We start from the raw sequence: 23,995 nt of genomic DNA, 5'->3' as shown, positions 1-23,995 counted from the left end.
AACAGCAGGATTTTAAAGTCAATTCTTTGTTGGACAGGAAGCCAGTGCAAATACCTCAGAACTGGAGTGATGTGATCCACTTTCTTGGTCGTTGTGAGGACTCGATCTGCAGCGTTCTGAGAAAGTACGATTCAATTCCACACTGACAAGGCAGGTTGTCACTAATCTGCACTGACTGTTAATAAGACACCAACTGCCACATATCTTCCATGTGTATGTTTAACTAGAAATCCTGTCTACATGCAAATAATTAAACTTTCAGCAAGTACGGCGAGACACAGCTCAGCAAGACAGTCACTGGTCTGAGAGAAGTGCAGAAGAATTATCTAGAATGTCTGTCCTGCAGGAGATCAGTGTAAATGTGAAGAACATGAAGCAGTTACATGCATCCTTAGCCACACGAGCAAACCAGATCAAGGAAGAGCTCAGTCAGGTAAAGATATAAAAAGTTATTGACACATTTACAATATGGATTCAGGATTAAGCTTTCCAACCTGTGCTTGTGCTTTTAATTTACCTGTCCACAGGGAATGAGAAAGCCCTACAAAGAATTGATAGATGTCTGCATGGGCGACCCGCACAGAGCCGGTGTGAAGCCTCTGACATTTGTCCGACAGGTAATTCGTGACCTTCAAAGATCTGCAAACTGTATTAAAACTGCACGTGCAGGTTAATGCATCTTCTTTTGGCTAAAAGTCTCTGTCTTACTCTAATGCCTTCATGTTTTGCAGGTTCTTGCCGCATGTCTTTACCCTCAGCTTGTGGACAGCGACAAACTGCCAGTGGACGTCAGACAGAGGGCTCAGATGCTGCTTAAGGCATGTGCTGGAGGGAGCGTCGGTAAGAGCAGTGTATGTGGTATTAAAATGAAAATGTATAAGAGTCAGCTCACTGAAATTACAAAAGAACAAACAAACACAACTCAGTGTCTACTGCCATGCTAATTGTATTTAGTGTGATATTTAAATCTTTTGAAAACGACAAACAAAATTCAATTCACATTTGTGGTAATAAAGTGGCGGCAGTAATCTTAGACACAGACATGTTAAAGTCGGGCAAATGAAGGCAAAACTGTCTGCAGACCATCATATGTATGTAAGTGAGTTTTTCTTTTTGCAATTTGGATAGATTCAAGTTATGATTTTTTTTGTTGTTTTCCTTTTTTGGCTTACATTTAAGCGAAGTTGATTTAAGTTAATTGAATAAAAATTCTAACATTTGATTGTTTCAGTTTCTCAAATGAGAGAATATGTTGCTCCGTTTGGTTTTATATCATTTGGTGTTTTGAATTGTTGGTCGAAATAAAACAAAAAAAAGTTATTTGAAAATGTTTTAGGTTATATTGATCTTCATTCTTTATTGTTCACTGATTCTTTACTGACCAAAAATTAATTGATTTTGAAAATAATCGTTAGTTGCAGCCAGTTAAGACATTACATATATAAGAAGTGGAAATAACCATGACAATACTTAAGACTACTGTATATAAATGCATTGAGAAAATATTTGTGCAACTCCAGCAGTGATGTGTGTCGCCTACTCTACATACTATAAGCGTAGATGTATAAGTATAAATATGATTACTGAATACAATACAAATACAAATGTATGGTATGTCTAAAGAAATACTGTAAACACACAGTATATGTAATATTCCCACTCTATAAAATACTATGAACTATATGTAATAGAAATAGAAAACATGGTATGATATAGCTTATAATATAGAGATAAAAAAACTAAAATACTACAATAATAATATGCTGCTCTACAGTGTCACCTCAGCTGTCCTGTGTTACTTCTTCAGGTTCTTACACTGCCACAGGGGGTATTTCACAAATAGTTCACAGAATCTCCGAATTCATAACGAGACGAGACGGCAGTGCTCCATCTTACCCTGAAAACATTTACATCAGCCCCGGCTCACAGTGGGCACTCATGGTAACAATCATTATCACGGACATGTTGTAATATTATGTACTGTCTCCTCCTCGTCTTCGAGTTAACATTAACATCTTCTCCTGTGCTTATTAGAATATTCTCAACGTCTTGGTGAACAGCAAGGCTTCACCCAGAACAGGTGTGCTGACTCCGATGCCGTGCTACTCCACTTCCAATCTGTCCATGATCGGGCTGGGGGCAGTTGTTGTTCCCTACAGCCTTCATGAGGAGCAGGGCTGGGAGCTGCAGGTGGAGGAGCTGCACCAAGCGCTGAAATCTGCAAAGGGAGTCTGCAAGCCTGTAGCTCTGTATGTCATCAACCCTGGGAATCCCACGGGTAGTAAAGCCTCATTAAACATGACAAAGTATATTTTTGGTGTTTTAAAGAATATGTATCACATGATTGTGTTTTTCTGCCACGTTGCCTGTAGGTCATGTTCAAAGCAGGAAATCAATGCAAGAGGTGATCCGGTTCGCTTCAGAGAAGAGGCTCTTCCTTCTGGCTGATGAGGTGGACGTCTTAAAGCATCCTCTATCCAGAGAAATTCATAAACATTGTGTAAATAAACATTTGAATATTCTGTGTGTTCATCTGCACAGGTCTACCAGGACTGTGTTTATGGGGGAAAAAGTGAGTTTGTCTCTTACAAGAGGGTTCTGTCAGAGATGGGTCCTCCTCTTTCAGACACAGTGGAGCTGGCCTCCTTCCACTCAGCATCCAAAGGCTTCATGGGAGAGTACGTCAGTCCTGATGAGTCGCTGAAGTTGTGCTCGGTGGTCCTCACAAAAGTCGCAGAAATGCAATTTAAGACAAAGGCCTAGTTGTAATTTATAGAAAGTTAATTCAAGACCTTGGAAACAGTAGCTGGCAAAATAATCTCACCTCAAGATTGACGAGACAATAAGTCCTTAAAAGGGTCGTATTTTTCCTTTTAGCTGCAGTGCTATTTATCAATCTAGATGGGTTTGGTGTGAGAGTCCTAGTGTTGGAGATACCGACCATCTCTCCAATATAATGGGACAAAAAGCACCAAAAAATACTTTTGAAAAACTCAACAGCAATGTCTCTTTCCAGAAGTCATGACCTGGTTACTCAAGATAATCCACAGATCTTGTCGTGAGAGTTTCCAAATGTATTTTTGACCCTTTGAGCACCGCGAGCCAAGTGTCATAGAGTCCCATTATGTCGGAGAGGAGGCCGTCATCTCTACGGCCGATATCTCCAAAACTAGGCAACTCGCATCAAAACAATCTAGATTGATAAATAGCACAACAGGTGAGTAAGACATTTTTTTATTTTAGGGTGGACTGTCCCTTTAAAGTGCCTCAAAAATGGAAACTTTGAGATCTACAAAAAAGATTTGACTGAGATCTCCAGAACTACTAATTGGACTCCTCTCTCCCACCAGGTGTGGTCTGCGTGGTGGCTACGTGGAGCTGGTGAATCTGGACCCCGTGGTCATGAAATACATCTACAAACTGTTCTCAAAGGACAGTTGTGCACCTGTGTTGGGTCAGTTTGCCCTGGATCTGTTGACGAACCCTCCACAACCAGGAGATCCCTCGTACCCACTTTACAGTGAGGTGAGACCAGAGATGAGCAGTTCAGATTACTATTTCGCAGGATGTCTAATAGCCTGAAATTCAATAATACTTGAGCCCTTGGTTTGACATTTCTTTTGTTGTTGCCTTTAACTTCTGCAGGAGACACAACACATCCGGACCACGCTGGCTCATAATGTAAAGAGAGTCTTTGAGGTCGTCAACAGTCTGCCGGGGATCCGCTGCCAGCCGGTGGAAGGAGGAGCATTCGGGTTCCCCAGACTGCACCTTCCACCTAAAGCCATTCAGAAGGCCAAGGTTACAATACTCTCTGATCGAACCAAGTGCACACTGCAAGATCAGAGCAATATCATCATTAAAACCAATTTGTCACATATCTGAGGTAGCACTTCTAAAATATCTTACACCTTTGGTTATTTTAGGAAATGGGAATGCAACCAGATGTGTTCTACTGCATCAAACTACTGGAAGAGGCCGGTGTGTTCGTCGGTCCTGGTTGTGAATATGAGCCAAAGGAAGGCACCTACCACTTCAGGTACATCATGTAAACCAAGCATTGTTATCCTGAATGAAAACAACCTTAAAGCCTCCTTTCTTTCTGCAGGATCTGCATTATAGTCCCTGAAGACGTTATGGAAGAACTGCTGAGGCGCCTGAGCAGCTTTCACACACAGTTTATGAAAGATTTTTCTTAAACGGGCGACAGTGGCTAAGTGGTGAGCAGTGCCGTCCTTCAATCAGGGGATCGGCAGTTCGATCCCCGACTCCGGCATGTCGATGTGTCCTTGAGCAAGACACTTAACCCCAAAATTGCTCCCATAGCTGTGCCTACGGTGTGATAGAATCTGAATTCTAAGTTGCTTTGGATAAAAGCATCTGCTAAATGACTAATGTAAAGGTTAATATGCAACGATTTCTTAACGTACGATGTATAATCCCTCTCAATCATCACTTATGGTCCACTACAATGGTCCACCGCTGTTTGTATCTACAGAGACTCTGCCTGTATTCTTTTCTTCTTCTGCTGTGTTCCGGACGTTTCGGTAAACACTAGAGTTATTTTCTGTTCTCATTATCTGCAGCTCAATAATTCATTCAAACAATAAAAGAGATCTGATCATTTCTCTCATGTTGGCATTTTAATATTTATTGCAATAAATACGACACCATTTATTGCATGCAGTCCGTTTTAATGACCTTTAGCCAATGATCTGAGAGTTCTGGGTAAAATTCAACTTCTGCTTTTCAGAAAGCAAATACAAATGCAGTAAACCACAGTCCAAACCAATGGATTTCCTCACACCATATAGGAGTTTATGATTTACCTTAACAGTAACTGTAGCAGACAACAGTCCACTCTGGGTTTCTGCTCTTCAAGTCAAGTATTGACTAAGTACTCAAGTTCTTCCTTTAAAGAAAACAACATATAAATGGGACACCATCAACCTCTTTGGTTTGTCTGTATCAGCCAGCGGGTACAAGGTGCTCAGCGTCATCAATCCACCTCGCTGTCACTGTCGTGGCTCTGAGCCGAAGAGTCAGAGTCTGTATTGTTGAGCAGCTCCACGAGTAAGGCGATGAGCTTTCCGTCTTGAGAGGAGTTGGTGATTGCGTTGCTGGGATTGTTGAGGTTGCGGTACAGCATGGTCTGAATGGAAGTGCGTAGCTCCCACAGCAGCTCCCAGGTCTTAGTTGACAACTCGCAGCGCACCAGAGAGCGTCCAGGAAATGACACTTCCACTCGGTCTCCCTTCACTGGGGCATGAGAGAGAGTTATTCATGAAGAGACGAGCATTTACTGGAAATCTAAGAGGGTGATAACATTCAAAGGGTCCAGAGTGTACGATTCAGGGGGAACTATTAGCGGTAACATGGCACTACTAATAAGCGTCTGACATGTTGCAAAATGATCTTTTAAATTGACAAACATGCGTTTTAATTCATTTCTGAATTGGACCAGGATCAAGAAATTATTTGTCTCTCTACCATTGACTTATTTTCCTGAAATAGGGTCCAATGGTGGTCTACCGGAAGGGGCCGGACTTTGCCTCTCTATTAAAGCTCTGTCAATAGACAGCAGTACGTGTCCTACCTGTCTCTGTGATATCACAGTCTGTGAGCAGCAGCAGGGCGAGTGGATGGACTGTAGAAGAGTCTCTGATGAAAACGTTCCCGTTGGACTGGATAGCGCTGAAAAAGGTCAACCAGCGACTCGGGAGCTCTTCTTTTCCCCTACAAAACAAAAGAAGACAATAAGTTAAACACGCAGAACGAAAGTCACAACAAACTGCTGTAGTTGAATTTTGGAGCGTTTTCAGACCTGTTGACTGAGGCGCGGTGAAGCACCACCGGCCCATTGTGTGTGCGGAAACACATGCTTTTGGGGCGAAAGCGTCCTCCTTTGGTCACAAGTCCTTTCTTCACCTGAGGAGAAAGAGAGAAAAAAAAAAAAGGAAGTTGTTTTTCATCCTGGATGCTGGAACGTATAATGTTGGCTTTGACCCCGACAGCTGCAAGAAGGTTTTAGAAAGACAACCGTAGCAAAAAATGGATCAATTTATAAACAACTTCAGCACAGAAATAGACAATTAAAGACAAACCTTCATCCTTACAGTAAGAGCTCATATTTAAATCTCACAATGTTGCTTTATCCTTTGATGGCGCAGAGCAGAAGAACAGACTGGTCTGTTGCCACACGTACCTGAATGAGGTTGGGATAGAGTCCGGCCAGCAGCACAGCTTTAAGCAGCTCGTCCTGGTTGCTGTGCTCGTTGTAGAGAGAATTGGAACGCTGGCACTCGCTGGCACGAGTCACCAGCTCGGCTTCATTCAGGTTGTCGCCGAACTGAGAGATGAGACCTGCAGCACGACGGCACAAGAACAGAAACAGTTTTGTGAAAAGTAAAAAAACAACAGGTAAGAAGAAGTGATTTAAGATGCAGACAATGTACGACGGAAATGACCGTGTGCGCTTCAAACTAACCATTGATGAATCGAAGGCTGAACCTGGACAAAGTGTGTTTGTAGAGATACTCATCCCGGTCCTCCCGGTCCCCCTCATGCTGAAGTCTCCTCCAGCCCAGCACAGCTCGAATAAACACCAGATAGTCGCTGTAGCTGGAGCGGCTCAGATTCCCTTTCACCTGGACAAACAGAATCCAGACGACTGAATGGTACCGAACTCTAATTCATTACACTTTGTGCTGTTTTCCCAAAGTCAGATCTGTTCTTTTAAAACCATGCTGGGCGTTAAAACATCTCACCTTGTTGACGAGGGCTCTGTTCTGGAGGCTGTTGTAGAAAGGGTCTCTGGTCAGACAGGCCGCCACAGACAGCATGGGCAGAACACATCTGAACATGGCACTGAGGACCAGCACTTTGCCCAGACGAGGGTCACACGACATGCAGGAGACACGCTCTCCTAAAGGCGTCAGGGTTTCTGTCTTGTCCAAGACTCCTACAGTGAAAACATTGACAGCATAGACATGCCAATTTAGACACACACACACACACACACACACACACACACACATACACACACCCACACACACACACACACACACACACACACACACACACACACCATGGTTTAACATCTCACCATGCAATCCAGGACATCACTCACCAATGTCTTGTAGATTTCGGACAGCCTCGCTCACAGCTTCTCGCTCTGGACTGTCCAACACTTGGGATAAGAAATCTACAGCCTCCACACACACACACACACACATCATTAAAACACAAAATAACAGATTAAAAAAAATACATAAAAGCCATTGTTGTTGTTGTTTCAGTACCTTGCAGTTAGGACTGTGGATTTTGGCTTGCACGACTAAACTCTCCAGCGGCGTGCGCAGGATCTCGGGGATGGGGAAGGGAGTCATGGACTCCAGCTGCTGTCGAGGGAACAGGTGGTAGGACTGTCCCGGCTGACATCGCCCTGCTCTCCCCTTTCTTTGAGTGACATTAGAATGAGATATCCAAACTGTGTCCAGACAGGAGACCTGGAAAAAAAAAAAAAGAAACAGATTGGACTATTCTCGCAGAGCTTAGACTTTGCAGATGTTAAAACGGTTTACATTGAAACGTTCGATACTGACCTTAGTCCGTGGGTCATAATTGTGTTCTTTGTGAGTTCCTGCATCCACCACGTGGACGATGTCATCTATGGTGATGGAGGTCTCTGCAATGTTAGTGGCGAGGACGATCTTCCTCTGGCCCACTTGGGGGCGCTGGAACACCGCCTGCTGGTCTGACACTGATAAACTGGAATGCACTAAAAGAAAACGGGTAAATTAAGTGATAAATCTCTACACTTGGAGGACAAAAGACCAGTCTTTGTGCATCTGTCGGCGCTCTCTTACATGGTAAGATCATCTGTGAGCCGGAGGAAAAGTGTGGCCTCCCCTCCAGTTTCTCTTGAACAGCCCTGATGTCCTGCCATCCAGGGAGGAAACACAACACCGCACCTGAAGCATGAAGGGATTTCAAGTTAGGGTCAAAACGGGCTTCTTATATGAGACAGTCACACTTGGAGTTAACAAACGTATAGATCCCTTGCTGTTGGTTAGATAAGTTACTGCTAGTCTCTGAACATGTTAAGCTACATATTTAGATCACTCTTTCCAGAATGAGTCAGAAAAAGATGAGTCTGTTGGTTACCTGGCTCTCCACATCTGTCAATATGCTCGATTACATCAGCTACTAAATCCGCATCTGGCGTGACATCTTCTCTTCCTCCCTTAAACAAGATAAAATACAAAGTCATGAGAACACAAGACAAGAGAAAAGAAACTGTACACACTAAAGTGGAGACACTTTACAGACTCCAGTCTCACCCGCTTGTCTGTCTCCACTCTCTTTTGTGCTGGCAGCGGGCGTCCCATCTCACTCAGCACGTCCTCCAGGTATTTTTCCTTCACCGGGTGCATGAATCCGGGCACTTTAACAATTGGGCAGCCCCCAAAGTACTCGGACAGCCTCTGCTTGTCCCCGGTGGCGCTCATAAGCACCACTCGTAGGTCGGGGTTCTCCTTTAGGCTGGAGCGCAGCAGGGCCAGCAGCAGGTCCGTGTTGATGTCCCTCTCGTGGACCTCGTCCACCACCACGTGGCTGATTCCCTTCAGGGACGGGTTGGACTGCAGCTTCCTCAGCAGGACGCCCACTGTGAGGAAGAGCAAGGCTCCTCCGCTGCGCTCTGGTGGTCGGCTCTCGAGTCTCACCTACGCAACAGGAAAGTATTACTTCTTTACAAACAGATTCATTTACTAATGTGAATAACCTTAATATCGATGGTATAACAAAGGAAGGAACAAGCTCTACTAGTTGAACTGCTCCCTCTAGAGAGGCTAAAGCTGATTGTAAACTATAAACTTGTGTCTACCTGATATCCCACAGAGGATTTCAGAGCTGGACCCATCTCATGAGCAACACGTTGGGCCACGGACACGGCGCTGATCCGGCGAGGCTGGGTCACCAGGATGTTGCACGTGGCCCCCTCGCCACCTCTCACAGACCCCTCCAGCAGGAAGCGAGGGATGCGGGTCGTCTTCCCACATCCCGTCTCACCAGCGATCACAACCACCCGGGACGACTGCACCTCGGAGATCACGCGCTGACGGTGGGCATCGACCGGGAGCTCCACACTCAGCCCGGGGCTCACCCTCTCCCACTCCTCCTGCAGGTGGGCGCTGAGCTGCCGAGCCTCGTGTTCGGAAAGATGTCTGTACGGCCGGCCTGTGATGGCGTCCGTCAGGTTCTCCTCTTCCTCCTCATCCTCCTGGTTCACCGCCTGCTGTCCTCTGGCCTCTTCTTCCTCCCAAAGCTTCTGTACCTCTGTTGCCACTGGGTACTTTTATAAAAAGATGAGGCATTATTTTTTACATAGCATTAATACATCACGGCCAAAAGGCATGTGAACCCTCAAACATTACAAAAACATGGGCATAGCTTCTATAGCAGGCTTTTGGAACCTGGCTCCAGAGAATTGAGCCACAAGAACATTAGGTGCTGATGCTGGAGGACATTTTTTATCATTAAAAGCATATTTAAAGGCTGCAAAATTGCAATCTGTTATCTCCGTTTTAAAGTATAGGCTACTGGGCTATTAACCTTTAAAGAACCAGACTCCCTTTTGTCCATGTAGTGCCGATACACACGTGATAAGAAAATACCCGTCTTTTTCACGTGAGGTGAAGACTGACCTGTGCGAGGTACTCTCTCATGTGCTCCTCCAGGTATTCTGGGACTTCCACAGGGAGGGGGCGTCTCTCTCGCTCTCCCGCCTCCCTCACCTTCTGTCGGTGGTACTTGGCGTGAGTCAGCGGGTTGTTGTCTTTATCCAGCAGCTCCAGCTCCTGGAACCCAGGTGACACGATGCAATGTCTTTAACACGGCTCTAAACACATAGGTGAAGGTATAGTCGTTTTCCCAAAAAATAGTCCTCACCTTCAGTTTCATGCAGGCCAGAGCTGCAGCCGTCCTCTCTGCCAGCACTCGGTTTCTCGCCGTGGCGGAGAACGTCATCTCCTCTGGCCAGTGCAGCGTCAGGTCACACTTCTTCAGCTTTCCTCCTGTTATTTTGAACTGAATTATCTCCTGTTAGAGGACAGAGAATGACAGACGGTTTAGAATACACGAGTTAAGAGCTTCGCTTTCATTGTGCAATGGACGGGAGCTACCAACCCTGATTCTGTTGGATGACGTGGCCACCTGGATGACCCTGGTGAGGAGAGATTTAGGTTGTGGAAACAGGGAAAGAGCTTCAGAGATGGTGGGGGGGTCTTCTTTGGGGGGAAGCCATTGTTCCGGGTCATCTGCTTTCGCTTTAGGCACAAGGACATTTTCTGTCAACGACTCTTCCTCGTTATCATACAGTTGAGATTGTAGCCCTCCACTTCCCCTGCCAGCTCCCCTCTTTGGGAGCTGATTATTTTGGCCAATGACACCCATTTCCTGTGCACAAAGAGAGAGGAAGGGGTCAAATACCACTACAGGCTGGTAAGACAACATGGTAATGTGTGTCTGCTTGTTACAGTCGTACTCTGAGCTTGAAACAAGCAGCAGCTGCAGCAAATCGCTCTGCATCGATCTTCTTGGAGGCGAAACCTTCCTCTTCGATCTTGCAGGGCCACAGCAGAGTGACAGTGGCTTTCTACAGAAACAAAAGTCACAGTACAAAGCTTAAATATGTGAACCATTAGCTGGATGTGTCGTCCATCTCATAATGCTGTTCTGACCTTAACACCAGCACTGTCCGTGCAGCTGTACTGGATGAGCTGGGACAGGTCGTTGACTCCCAGTGACCGGGAGATGGTGTTATTCAAGAGACCTTTAGGATCTGGAAACTCCTTCAGGAGGTTTGGGCTCAAGTTATCTAACCAGGTAAAAAAACACACATAGTGAGGTTAACGGTATCTTATGTCCACTTTAAACTCAGTTTAACTGGAAGGAAAAGACACAGAAACATGAGCATTAACGTGGTGTTTATACACGATGAATGTCCTTGAGGTTCATCTCTGCTGCGAGCTGTCACCTGTTAGCTAACCGCTAACTCTGCGCTCACCTCGTTTGGTCTGTAAATACGGTGTCCCGCTTTCCTCAAAGCTTCGCGCTTTTGTGCTGTACCACCGCATCTCTCTGCTCCAGTTGGACGCAGTTTGGCCTCCTGTAGGAACACATTTGGAAACATTATACAACGCTCTGAGTCGCACGAGTAAAACACCGGGTTGCGCCATCTTTAAACTACAATTCGTACTTCTGCATTCGTACTTCTGCGCAGCGCGCGGAAGAAGACACCGGCGATCACAGCGACACCTTGTGGTGAGGAGGGGGAATTGTTTTAGTTATTTATTCATCTTCTCATGGGTGTACAAGAAAGCACGACTGAAAGTAATCCCTTTAATTCAAACTGGTTTCAACTGGTTTCATGAATTAACAGTTTAATTCATTTACATATGGATTTCGCCTTCATTTACACAATAATATGGAATATTTGTCCAGTTCCTTAATTGTCAAGTTATGCTTCTTTAAGCTGTAGTAATTTATTCATTAAGTTCTCGAAAGAAAAAGAAAACACCTTAAAAACGGAAACCCTTAATAGCCAAGTTAAAGTATTCGGGTCCATGACTTATTGTTTAATTTTACACATTAATTTGACATATCTGACAAATCCCCCAATTATTGATTTACGGTTTTATTGACTCTTTATTCATATATTTATTAAGTTCTCATGGAATAACCCAAACCCCTTAAAACACTTTAGTTCTTGATTAGCAAGTTAAGTAGATTTTAAAGGTATTTGTCAGTCTTATCATTCTTTTACGCTGAATCAATATTTTTACGAAGGGCAAAAAACAAACCCCTTAAATTGTCTTAATTGACATTTGAGATTGAGAGATCTTGTAAACAGCAAAACCAAATTGCTTTAACCGTCATTACAAAACCCACTTAAGTTGCACATTTATATATTTCTTAAATTAGTGCTGTTATAATAGATAACGTAGTTCATCCTGCCTAAAAACCCGGACACATAGAAACTATTATTTATTATTATTTGGGGCCCTGTGTAAGAATAAAACACTAACTCTATTTTGGTAAAATAATCTTAAAATGTGGTGGTGCCACCAGCTTTGGATCAAGCTTTCAATTTGTGTATTGCTTTGTATTATTGGGATGTCTCAATTTGCACAACTAAACAGTGTAATTTCCAGCTGTTATCTGACTACACAACGGTTTAACCACCTGGGAATGTTGAGGAAAACTCCCAGGTTGAGTCTGGTGTCTGGACTGCTGCCCATAAATAGCTCTGCATGATAAAAACCAGTTATTTGGACGAATAAGAGATGGAAGTAATACTTGTCCTCCTCGTGGTTGTTACAGCTGGTGAGTTCGCATTGAACACATTCATTTACTGTTGGGAATAAATGCATGGTGTGAATACGTAATCTCACTGTGTCTCCCTGTCTTAAAGTGTCTGGGTGTGGTGAACCCAGCTACCAGCCCAGCACCAGCCGGGTGGTGAACGGGGAAGAGGCCCGTCCCTACAGCTGGCCATGGCAGGTTTCTCTGGAGTCGTTCTTCCCCACGTGTGGAGGAACGCTTATTGCTCCTAACTGGGTCCTGACTGCTGCACACTGCATCACGTGATGAAACGTTTAGTTGTGTCATTTACATCTCTGATAAACAATTGTTTTCAAATTAAAATAAAAGGCTTTTCATCAACCAGGTATTTACTTTAAAACTTTTAAGAACTTTAAATATTTTCCGATCCAGATTCCACACCTACAGGGTTGTTCTTGCTGAGCACGACATCAACAAGGAGGAGGGACCTGAACAGTTCATTATGGTGGCAAACATGTTCATCCATCCCAAATGGAACGACAACTGTGTGTCTTGTGGGTAAGTCATCATCATCACTTCTCAACATAAACACTCCAGCGCTCCAGATCTGTAGTGAATTATTAAGAAACACAGTAAACATGTCCGTACACTGTTTGGTGAACAGCAGCTGAGTAAATAAAAGTTTTCTGTAACTCTTCATATTACGGTCCTTGTGATAAGCCTTAGTCAAAAGGTAACAAGTCCTTAGAAGATGCTTATTAACATTATTATATGTTATAAGACTATATAAGTGGCAACATAAAGACGGTAATTGTTGGATTATAAGACATTTATAAGTACTCAAGAAACTGAAGAATGTTCATAAAAGCATTTTAAGTTCCATATAATTGTTTATAAAAACATATTCATTGACTGTAAATAACTTACTTGTTATGTTAAAACTTTACTAAGCTTTTTTGTTGTTTTATTAAATTTGATAAATACTTCATTATGTATTTATTAACAGTCACCTATATGCTTTTTGCAGCTACAAGAACAATGCCTCATTGGGGTCAATAAATCCGTTATTATGCACTTATTAATAGTTAAATAAGCTTTTTGTTATAAATGTCTTACCTAACAACAGACATGTTTATTATGCTATTATTAACCTCTATAGTCTTATTAACACCTTATAATGTTAATAAGCATCTAAGGGTCTTATTACCTTAACTACTGCTTTTTACAAGGAGCTTAATACAAAGTGTTACCAAGTTTTCTAAATTAATTCGCCAACAAACACTTTACAGTTAAATAGACTCTGAGCAATGAAAATGTACCGACATGTTTAATTATTTGTGCTTCATCCTGTTATAGCAATGACATCGCCCTGCTTAAACTGGAGACAAACGCTGTCATCAATGACAAAGTTCAGCCGGCCTGCCTGCCTCAGCACGGCGCTGCGCTTGCCCACAACCAGCCCTGTTATGTCACAGGCTGGGGTCGGCTCTACTGTAAGACCTGAAGTCTGCTAACCCCCAGCTCATGTGGAGTTAAAGTGCACTATACCGTGTAAATCTAATTTATTTTTACTCAAACGTTCAGCTGTTAACATGTCATTGTCTCTGCAGCTGGTGGTCCTCGGGCGACTACACTGCAGCAGGCCCTACTTCCTGTGGTGGATCACACTACCTGCAGTCAGAGTGACTGGTGGGGCAGCTCGGCAAAGACAACCATTGTCTGTGCAGGAGGAGAGAGCAAGTCAGCATGCGACGTGAGGAACAACCACGCAAGCTTTGTGAGAAACAAACGACACCATGTTCAGTTTACTCCAATATCTGCTGTGATCTTCCAGGGCGACTCCGGAGGTCCTCTGAACTGTGAGGGCAGCGACGGTAAGTGGTATGTGGAAGGTTTGACTAGTTTTGTGGACGGACGGGGCTGTAACACCCCACAGAGGCCCACAGTCTTCACCCGAGTGGCCACTTTCATCCCCTGGATCAGTGAGGTGAGGGAAGCCACGTGAATGGCAACCATATAATAAATATATGCTGTTTGTAAAATGTACAAACTTAATCTTGTTCTATTTTTCAGACCATGGCCCAAAACTGAAGAAGTTTCCATAACCACAGAAGTGACCGGACAATAAACTGTATAACGTCATTTAATGTTATAGCATTCATTGCATAACAATATATTTTAGTGTTTGACAACAATGCAAGAACAGGATAAAGACAAACCAACATATACGTTCAACATAGTAAATATTTGATTATGTATTCTAGAAATACAAAGACTGCATACAGTTACTGCATTTTATGTATTGTTATGCATTAAAACAGATTAAGGTCTTTATTAGGAACACATTTAGAAGTAAATTAACTGTAAATAGTAACTATATCCTTTATAATATATTCAAAAACAGAAAAGTCTAATTGAAGAGAAATTTGAATACAACATGAAGAATTATTTTACCTTTGCAAATAATCAGTCAATGAAAAGACCTAACCCTAACCCTACATTTGAATACGGATTAGCTTGAAAAGAAAACAATGTTTTCATTCAGCAGCCTTGTGTTTTTTTTAACCGTTTATAATAAGTTGTGTCCGTCAGTGCATCAGATCCTCATGACGGTGTCCAGGTGAAGAAGTCGATGCCCTGCAGCTCTTCAGGTAAGTACTGCTGCTCGACGGGGTCGCTGAAGGCCGGGTTGTATTTGTAGCCTTTAGCGTAGCCCAGCTGCTTCATCAGCCTGGTGGGGGCGTTGCGAAGGTGCAGGGGGACAGAAGGCAGAGGGCCTTTGTGGTTCCTCAAACAGGCTTTCACATTAGCATAGGCCTTGTATATATCCACAGACTTAGGTGCTCGTGCCAGATAGACTGCACACTGAGCCAGAATCACCTGTTGAGCAGTAACAGAGGTGAAAACACTGGTATACAACTATTATAAGACTGACTGAATATCAGGTTGATATGACTCAGGTAGAGCCTACCTCACATTCGGGCATCCCGATGAAGTGACAGGCTTGAAAGGCCGACACAGCCTGAGGAAGAGCGGCGGGGTCCGCCATTCCTGAGAGACGTGGGGGAAAGAGACGGAAGACGTCCAGTCAGACTGCATTAAAATATACATTCTCTCGCTCACAATCTTCTCTTTCTTATTTCTACATTACAAAACAAAATACAATACAACAACAAACAAAACAATAGTAGAATTGGATTTCCTTGCATATTAGAAAGTTATAACAAGCACAATAAAATATGCATAATAAATAACAAAACATACACTCTACAGGCAACTACTGTCTAACAGAAGTTGCCTGTACAGTAAAGTATTAGCTGAATTAATTGCTTAACAACAGAGAGTGAAAGAGCCAAAAGTTCAAAGAGTAAATTAATTAAATGTCATCTTAAGGGCACAGCTATGCAAAGCTACACACACGATCAGTACAATATAATCAAAACCATTAATGTCGGGCTAGTTGGCAGCTGCGTATTGATCAAAATACAGTGAGTGATCAAGAATACATAAATGCAGCGATGGTGTAACGAATGGTTTCTGGTCTCACGTACCCACGTCCTCGCTGGCGAAGCGGACCAGTCTGCGAGCCACATAGAGAGGATCCTCGCCGCCCTCCAGCATGCGGCCCAGCCAGTACAGAGACGCGTTCTCATTGGAGCCCCTCAGAGACTTATGCAACGCAGAGATACAGTTGTAATGCTCTTCACCTTTGAGTGACACACACACACAAACACATCAGTACTATGTGCTGGACAGAAAAAAGACCAACAAATAGAGAGCTTGGCGTCAGAAACGTCACTTGGTGGTATTTAAATATGAAATGAATAAAGTAAGGACATCTGGGCTTACCAGCTTTGTCATAGAGAATATGAGACCTCTGCAGACCTTCCTTCACGTGGTCCTCCTTCACCAGTATTTTCTCAGAACCACCTCGTTCTGATTGGTCGGGCTGGGCCGAGCTCACCCGAGCCTGAACAGCCAGCTGCAGACCATTGAGTCCTGCTCTCGCGTCACCATCACAAAGGTAGGCGATGGTGTCCAGAGCTTTTTGTTCAATGAAAATCTTTGGCCTCAAAAAAACAATAATAATTTACAGATATATAAACAGTTTATCAGATATACTGTATCAGTCTCAATACTTTCTTTGACCCCAATTGAACCCAATAAGTCAGAAACAGAAGACGACAACAGGCCTCCCACTCAACCAAAGCATTTTGAGTTATCTGGTGACTTACTCGTGTCCGTCTGATTGGTCTTGTTGCTTCGGATTTGCTGGATCTTGTTCCAGGACTCGGATCCCCAGCCTGGCCACGGCCCTGTCCAGGATCAGGCCCATCGCCTCCACAGAGAGCTTCTCCAGAACCAGCACCCGGCACCTGCTCAGCAGGGCAGCATTCACCTGGAAGGACGGATTTTCCGTGGTCGCCCCGATCAGAGTCACCGTCCCGCATTCCACATGAGGAAGAAAGGTGTCCTACAGACACAGGCACGTAATGAGAGAGGGGAAGGGAGAGACCAAAGCAGACATGGGAGGGGGCAGTTAAGGCTGTAGACAATACTTTTTATCTGAGCCAGGCTAACCGTTTACCCTTGCTTCCAGTCTATATGCTAAGCTAGGCTAACCATCTCCTGGTTGTAGCTTCATATTTGACTGACTGACATGAGAGTGGTATCAACCTTCAAGTCTTTCTTTAACCTATTTTTAACCGATTTCTGAAGTTGCAGACCAAACACAGATCGGAGCACATCTGTCTGGCTCAACACTCCACCTGTTGGGATTTGTTGAAGCGGTGAATTTCATCTATGAACATGATGGTCTTCCTCTTGCACAGTCGGAGCTCGTTGTGCGCCTGCTTGATCACCTCTCTGACGTCACTGGTGGACGCGCTGGTGGCAGACAGAGTGACGAATCGAGCTGTGCCTTTCTTTTTACTGGTGCTCGAGAGTATGTGAGCCAGAGTGGTCTGAAAGACAACAAGTGATATGATCAAAATACATGGACTGGGTATATTATTAGCGCCTATATGGCAGCTTGTAACTCCAATTATTGAGCAATTTATTATAATTTTCCAGGTCATATAATGCAACGTGCTTTGAGGGCCTTATGAATCTCATCTTCACTATAAAACCTTGTTACAAGCTCCAAAAATAACATATTTAGGATGTCACCATGGGCTATAATTAAATGACACCTATTGTGTGATGGACACCTACTTTCTGACATTTTATTGATTGAAAGAATAATCTATTGATGATTTTTTTTTTTTTTTTTTTTTTTTTTTTTTAAATCGACAGGGAAAATAATCTACCTTGCAAGCAATTTACAATTTTCATTATTTGTCATTTCATAGACAAAGTTATTAATTAAATCAGCAGATTAACAATTTGTAGTTACAGTCCTTAATGTTACAGACCAATGCTGCATATATTAAAGTGCAGATATGTTGTGTCTAACAGTTAAAACTATTAAAACAACAACATTTGCATACAGTTTTACAATAAAATAAGACAGAAGGGAGATGAATTTAGGATATAGATGGATGCTTCACCACCTTGCCACACCCCGGTGGTCCCCAGAGGATCAGAGATGGTATTTCCTGGGAGTCCAGAAGAGACCGGAGGAGTGTTTGCGGACCCACAACTTTATTTTGCCCAAAGTATTCCTCCAGTGTGTTTGGTCTCAGCAGCTCCGCCAGAGGCTTGTTTCCCGTCAGCAGCGTGAGTGGCGATACAGCAGGTGATGCCTTCAGGGTCTGTCCGTTTAATCCAGAACTTTGGCTCTTGAGATCCTCTGCACCTTCCGGTCCCGGTTCTGCCTCGCTCGACAAATTACGTTTAACTCCCTTGTTGACTGCGGTGACAGCTGGTTGTTTACTCGAACCGTTCCGTTCACTTGGACCTGAAACGTTACTCTTGTGGTTGGTCTGAAACAGAGAAAACACCGAAGATGACGGAGCACCAGCCATGGAGGAGGTCACGGTGCTGTTGACACCGGGAGGTTCAGCCGTTAAACTGATGCGAGACTTCTTTAACGGAGGTTCGCTGTCGGTCCCGCTTTTCAGCAGACACGCGTCGAGGTGTCCGTTAATTGTGGCAGACGTGAAGTCTTTTAAACATACGGGGCAATGCACCGCGTCCATCTCGGTCGCCATGTAGAATTCCCGCGAAAGTTTTGACCCCCATAAACCAGTGGACCAATTTTGTTACTAGTCGACTTCCTGTCTGTTGTTTGCTGTCTGTGTGCATTCACAGGCTCACGAGACGGTCCGAAATCAGAGTACTTCCTGTCTAGTTTATGTTTTAGTGACAAAACGCGAGGTTACATAAAGATGGACATTGTGAAAGTGGAGTTGGTTTGTTTTTGTTTAACCCTTTAGCATAGTAAGTCTGGCTTACATTACAAATTGCACGTGGATGTAACAGTTTTTGTAATCGGGACACGGGAGGTTTGTATTTTCCTACAGTTTAAAGTTCTAAACGCAGCACGTGTCTGTGGTTACTGTGACTGTGGATTATGGAAGAATGTTATGAACGAGCTCCAGGTTTATTCACGTTTTACGACTTTTCAAAGGAAAAACTCTACCTCACTACAATTACCTGACAGCCATAGTTACTTACAGATATATTTTACTGTAAAACATGTGATCGTCTTATAAAATATGGTGCATCATTGCAAATTAAAGCACTTTATAGTATGTAAAATACACAAAATTAGCTCAATGTCAACCAGTTACTGTTGACAATAAAATGCTGCTTAATTAATGCAAATATTAGACATATATTAGACTATATTGCACCAATGTATTATCTCATAGAGGACCTCCGAGTTGTTGACATGTTTGGCTGATAAAGATGACAGTAATTGTATTTAAATTAAAATCATGAAGTGGATAAATAATCACTTTAAAGCACTTCAAATTATGCATGTGCTCTCTCACTATGAGTTATCAATTAAACAGACGTGCTTATAAAACACTATATCTTCATGAATGAAAAATGAAAGCACTGAATAATCCCTTCAATTAACATACAATAATATTAGGCCAGTTATATTATTTAATTAATTTAGTTGTGACAAATCAAAAAAATATGTTATACAATAAAAGAACATTCTTGGTTCAAAAACACAATATGTTCAAGTATTACAATCTATTTTTACAAGTTGTGTTCCACTGCAACTTTAATCAACGCATTTTCTTGTTTTTTGTGGTTGATGGTGTTGATGTCGCCCTCAGGGGAAGCATCAGCATCATCCTCCTCATTTGGGTGTGATGAAACATCCACCAGAGAAGGGAGGCTCCCGCCTCGCAGGATACCTTTGCCCCTCTGCAAAAGACTGTCCAGCCCTTCGCCCAGAGAGCCCTTTAGAGGTAAATACTGTTTCTTTCCGGAAGAAGCGTCTGCAGGCTGGTGAATCTCAAGATCCTCGGCACTCATCCTGCAATTACGACAGACATTTTGGTTGTAATTTTACTGGACTGTGCAGAAGCAAGAAAAGGCACTGAAACAAAAAAGATGAAATGAGTTGACCTCATGTCAAAGGTGGAGCCTTTGAAGGGCGGGTTGAGAGTCTCTGCTGCTGTCGACAGAGTGTACGGGATGGAGAAATGTCTCTGCGCCCAGTGCTTGTCCTTCACAATGGGAGCCAGGTTCTGGTACATATCATCTACAGCCAGCATCGACACCTAAAGGAGACAGAATAAGCAGCTCATTTAAGGTGTTTAGACGAGTTGTATTGGAGAGAAGCCTTGAGGGGAACAACCTGAATGTTTCTGTCAATCAGCTGGTTGGTTTCAAAGTCATCATCGTCCTCGCCGAATGGATTGATGATCTGCTCCCCCACCTACATACAGAGCAGAAACACGTATCATGAAATTGCTCTTTCATGACATATCAAAACAAAAAGCTGTTTTCTACAAGTGAAACGTGATGTTATGTCTCACTTTGAGCCAGCCAGCGTAGAAGAAGAACTGCAGCAGGGTGAAAACAGGGACGTACATGTCCAGCTTGTGATCCTTGTATCCTTTCTCAGGGTTCAGAAATTGTCGGCCAATCACACAGAAGGCAAAGAAAGAGTAAACCGCTAAAGTAACTACCTGCACAGATAGGAAAAAAACACAAGGCTCTGATCAACCGTAGTGGAAGAAGTACTCAGTTATTTTACTTAAGTAAAAGTAGCAACACAAGTATTGCATCAAAATAAAGTAAAAAAATCACTCATTATTCACAATGGACCATTTCAGAATAATCATCTAAAAAGTACCTTAAACTTGTACTAAAATACAGTTTTGAGTAAATATACTTAGTTACATTCTACTGCTGGTGATCAAGTCACTTTTGTAATGAATTTTGGATAAATCTTGTATAAAATATCACTGTATTTCAAACAAAAACTAAAGAAAAAGAAGATAAATGGCCATCAAATGAAGTAAAAATACATTTAGTTAATGATAGTTTTGTCTTTGATACCTGAGTGTAGACCAGAGGGATGCTTATCCAGTCATAGTGGAACAAGAGGCTGCACTTGCCTCTGTACTTATTCAGCTCCTGTAAGTTATAAATATATATTATACTTTTATATAGTTAGTTAGACAAAATGTGTAGACGTACTGGGGCTTTAAAGTCAATTTTCATATCCATCATTCCTACATTGTGTATATAAAAAATTAAAAACAACAACAACAACAGAAAAAAACAACTCGCATCCATCAGCAGCCTCAGAGCGATGTCGTCCCTCACTCGACCCTCCTCTCTCGCTCTGGACGCCAGGTTGGAGAACCAAGTCAAAGGCATCCAGTACTTGTTGAAATCAGAGTGCAGCGACTCAAACTTGTTCAGCTCGTCTGTGGTCATAAATCCTGCAAAGAGATTTGACAGTTTGGTTTAAAGATGTTCGTGATTAGAGGAGTTTTATAACAGTTTTAGATGAGCAGATGTGAAAAAGGTTTAAAGTCCACAAACAATTTAAATATCAATATGAAACAACATCATAACTGAAGTTTCTGCTTATAAATATTCCAATATTTTACTCAAGAAACATAGTGCACATATCTTAATGAAGTAATAAATACTCTTAATACTTATTTTCAGAGGGAGAGGACTGTGAAAAGAATGTATGGATGTACCACACAGATATATACAGAGCTGTTTATGTTGACTGGCACAATGTATTTAGTTTTCTGGTGAAAATCAATGCAGTTTTTTAAAACTATTTATTTAAACCTCGAATAATTACAGTTTTAACAGGCAATTCAATTTGATTATACAAAGGTAAATGACCGTAGTGTTCTTCTTGAATACTGCAGTAAAAGTACTTAATTCCTCTCCACTGTCGCTCTTACCAGCCTCCACTATGTGCTCCAAAGTTGGGAAACGCTTGTGAACTCTTGTGCTGATGGAGCGGAGGATCAGAACTGAAGATAAGTTGGCATATCTCATCAGCGTCCGTCGCAGCAGACGACCCCTCTCGTCCACCCCGTGGACGTTCCCAGACACCACCATCATCAGGTTGTCGGGCAGAGGGAAGCTGCTGTACTGACCCCACCACCGGTTAAAGGCCAGGGACACATAGAAACCTGGGACGAAACATATGTCAGGTATTATCTTCAGATTTGGCTCGTGGAAGACAGAGCCAGTTCAGTCAGACTCACCCAGTACAAACAAAACTGGGATGAAGCTGGTGTTGGTGAACTGGTCGCAGTAAAGAGAGATTCGCTCAAACAGATCCTGCTGCTTTGATGTGAGGAGGAACCTGAGAGGAAAATAAAGAAAAAACTTCCTCTGATGGAGCCACAAACACTCGGTCATACTGCAGCAAACAGCAGAATTAAAAGATGAAAACAGTGAATTTACCTGTAAAACAAACTGAAAAACAGATAAACCCCACAGAACGCCAGGAAGTCTTTGTAAAGCAGCCGGTAGATGCTTCCCCTCCACCTGAACAGGAGCTTGGAGAAGCCACCAAATCGTGCATTGGCCACTTCGAGGGTGTAAGAAACCGTCATGTCCGGTTTATTCTGTGTAGTAACGGCTGAATATTCCTGTAAAATATCAATGTGTGATACGTGAATCATGATACATTTTATTACGAGCATCTCCCATGAAAAAGCTAATATAAAGATGAGTCTTACCTATGGAGGCAGGTAAATCACCTGGTCCTGCTGCCCTGGGAAGAAAAGTTCTTCCTCTGGGTCTCAATTTAAACGTCTCAGCTGTGCAGTCATAAATTAACATTTTAGATTTATCACCTGGGAACCTGAAGCTGTAGAGATACACACCTACAATTACTGAGTGTGATTTGTTTTTCCTCAAATGGTAATGAGGGACTTCTTTTGGGCAATCAGCTGTCATTATATCGGGTTAGGTTTCACCAAATCTTTGCTATAATCTATCAGGATCACAGCAAATCCCCCCGTGTTAAAAAATGTTGATTGTTGTTCAGTTCACTTCTTTGGAGTTGATAAAAGTTGTTCAGAGTTTGTGTGTTCTCACAGAGCTGACGTGGCTCTGTAAATGTCCAAAATGATTAATTTAATGATATTGTCAACTTTTTATTAATCTGCAGATTATTTTCATGAATTAATCAATAAATAGTATAGTATATAAAATGTCAGAAAAAAAGTTTGTGATTAAAAGCATTGTTTGGTATATTTGTTGACTTAAACAATGAATCAACAATAATACAAATGACAATAACAATAATTAAAATCAAGATAATAATAACTGTGTCCGTTTATATAATCAAACCCACATATTACAAAGTTCTTTACAAGAACAGAAGAAAAATACACAACATACATGTTAAAGTCTTACTAAAACGTTCAGAAGCAATTTAAAAGAGGAATATAAAATATATTATCAAGATAGTTGCAGATTCATTTTCTGTTGATTTACTTCTGATCGTTATTATTTCCGCCAGAGTTGATTGCATGCTCTCAGAGAGCTGAAACAGTAGTTTAGAGCTCATAATAAAACAATTACAGCTGGTTTTACAGACAGGACTTCATGTCCAAGAACAACATTTGATTTTATGTCAATCTCCACTGAGAAATAACGAACAGTGACCTGTTTCTTTACAAGCTTCTAAATCCATTCTCTCTGAAGGATATATTGTGATCAAAAGTGTCGTCCATTTAATGTATTTATATTCATTACTGTTATGTTATCAATGTTATTTCACCCCTTTGAGCTTATGTGCTTTGTGAGTCTTGGTTATTGTCTTTAAATTAATCTGTTTGAAATGTTTTGGATATGTTTCATATTTTATGTGCTGCTGCTGTGTTGGTGAATACACAGCCAACTAGAAAGAAGTAAATGTGTTCTCATGCAGTATGAGAACAAAATAGCATAGAACATTATATATAACATTACAACTAGGTATTCTCTTACATGTAAGACATGTAAGAGAAAACAAATGCAAACTACAACAACAATAAAAAGTTATTGAGGTTTCTAAAAATTCACACTGTTTCTCCAAACATGACTTTTCCAGCTATTACAAAAATCAAGTGGGTACTTTGGACCTGTTATCTAAGTGAATCTAATGGCCCGCCATAGAAAATGAAATAAAACACGCACACACAGTGATTTGCACAGCAGAGGCTCTTGTCATTTACTACCAATGACTGTGATAACATGACAGCATCCTTAC

At 42.3% G+C, this 23,995-nt stretch overlaps 5 protein-coding genes across 5 annotated transcripts; 2 read left to right on the top strand and 3 right to left on the bottom strand.

Moving 5' to 3' along the window:
• Positions 1-331: 331 nt before the first annotated feature.
• Positions 332-4,199, top strand: LOC116393018 (alanine aminotransferase 2). Its single transcript, XM_031864895.1, has 11 exons — positions 332-433; positions 528-617; positions 732-840; positions 1,808-1,941; positions 2,035-2,278; positions 2,373-2,452; positions 2,542-2,678; positions 3,351-3,525; positions 3,646-3,801; positions 3,927-4,039; positions 4,109-4,199. The coding sequence occupies exons 1-11, from the start codon at positions 332-334 to the stop codon at positions 4,197-4,199; spliced, it is 1,431 nt and encodes a 476-aa protein (XP_031720755.1).
• A 252-nt stretch (positions 4,200-4,451) lies between these two features.
• Positions 4,452-11,242, bottom strand: dhx30 (DEAH (Asp-Glu-Ala-His) box helicase 30). The gene is made up of 19 exons (XM_031865294.1): positions 11,069-11,242; positions 10,743-10,879; positions 10,547-10,657; positions 10,189-10,458; positions 9,952-10,101; positions 9,708-9,860; positions 8,888-9,355; positions 8,343-8,726; positions 8,167-8,245; positions 7,869-7,973; positions 7,605-7,780; positions 7,302-7,508; positions 7,130-7,211; positions 6,768-6,961; positions 6,488-6,647; positions 6,206-6,363; positions 5,825-5,928; positions 5,597-5,736; positions 4,452-5,259 (listed from the first exon to the last, which is right to left on the bottom strand). Exons 1-19 carry the CDS (start codon positions 11,238-11,240, stop codon positions 5,000-5,002), a joined length of 3,510 nt encoding a protein of 1,169 aa, XP_031721154.1. The 5' UTR covers positions 11,241-11,242; the 3' UTR covers positions 4,452-4,999.
• Positions 11,243-12,347: 1,105 nt separating this feature from the next.
• Positions 12,348-14,436, top strand: LOC116393253 (chymotrypsin-like elastase family member 3B). The gene is made up of 7 exons (XM_031865421.1): positions 12,348-12,387; positions 12,476-12,647; positions 12,778-12,903; positions 13,702-13,838; positions 13,956-14,098; positions 14,180-14,332; positions 14,419-14,436. The coding sequence occupies exons 1-7, from the start codon at positions 12,348-12,350 to the stop codon at positions 14,434-14,436; spliced, it is 789 nt and encodes a 262-aa protein (XP_031721281.1).
• Positions 14,437-14,473: 37 nt separating this feature from the next.
• wrnip1 (WRN helicase interacting protein 1) lies at positions 14,474-18,596 on the bottom strand. The gene is made up of 7 exons (XM_031865420.1): positions 17,898-18,596; positions 17,115-17,309; positions 16,581-16,819; positions 16,195-16,415; positions 15,897-16,052; positions 15,317-15,396; positions 14,474-15,225 (listed from the first exon to the last, which is right to left on the bottom strand). The coding sequence occupies exons 1-7, from the start codon at positions 18,495-18,497 to the stop codon at positions 14,950-14,952; spliced, it is 1,767 nt and encodes a 588-aa protein (XP_031721280.1). The 5' UTR covers positions 18,498-18,596; the 3' UTR covers positions 14,474-14,949.
• Positions 18,597-18,739: 143 nt separating this feature from the next.
• Positions 18,740-22,506, bottom strand: LOC116393254 (bestrophin-2-like). The gene is made up of 10 exons (XM_031865423.1): positions 22,476-22,506; positions 22,198-22,385; positions 21,996-22,096; positions 21,687-21,920; positions 21,049-21,203; positions 20,815-20,892; positions 20,289-20,441; positions 20,108-20,188; positions 19,876-20,030; positions 18,740-19,783 (listed from the first exon to the last, which is right to left on the bottom strand). The coding sequence occupies exons 2-10, from the start codon at positions 22,347-22,349 to the stop codon at positions 19,501-19,503; spliced, it is 1,392 nt and encodes a 463-aa protein (XP_031721283.1). The 5' UTR covers positions 22,350-22,385; positions 22,476-22,506; the 3' UTR covers positions 18,740-19,500.
• Between the last annotated feature and the right edge of the window lie 1,489 nt (positions 22,507-23,995).

Source organism: Anarrhichthys ocellatus, unplaced genomic scaffold (assembly GCF_004355925.1).
Source record: "Anarrhichthys ocellatus isolate YVR2014 unplaced genomic scaffold, GSC_Weel_1.0 scaffold32, whole genome shotgun sequence".
NCBI classification, from domain to species: domain Eukaryota; kingdom Metazoa; phylum Chordata; class Actinopteri; order Perciformes; family Anarhichadidae; genus Anarrhichthys; species Anarrhichthys ocellatus.
This window is presented reverse-complemented; position numbering and strand designations above follow the sequence as displayed.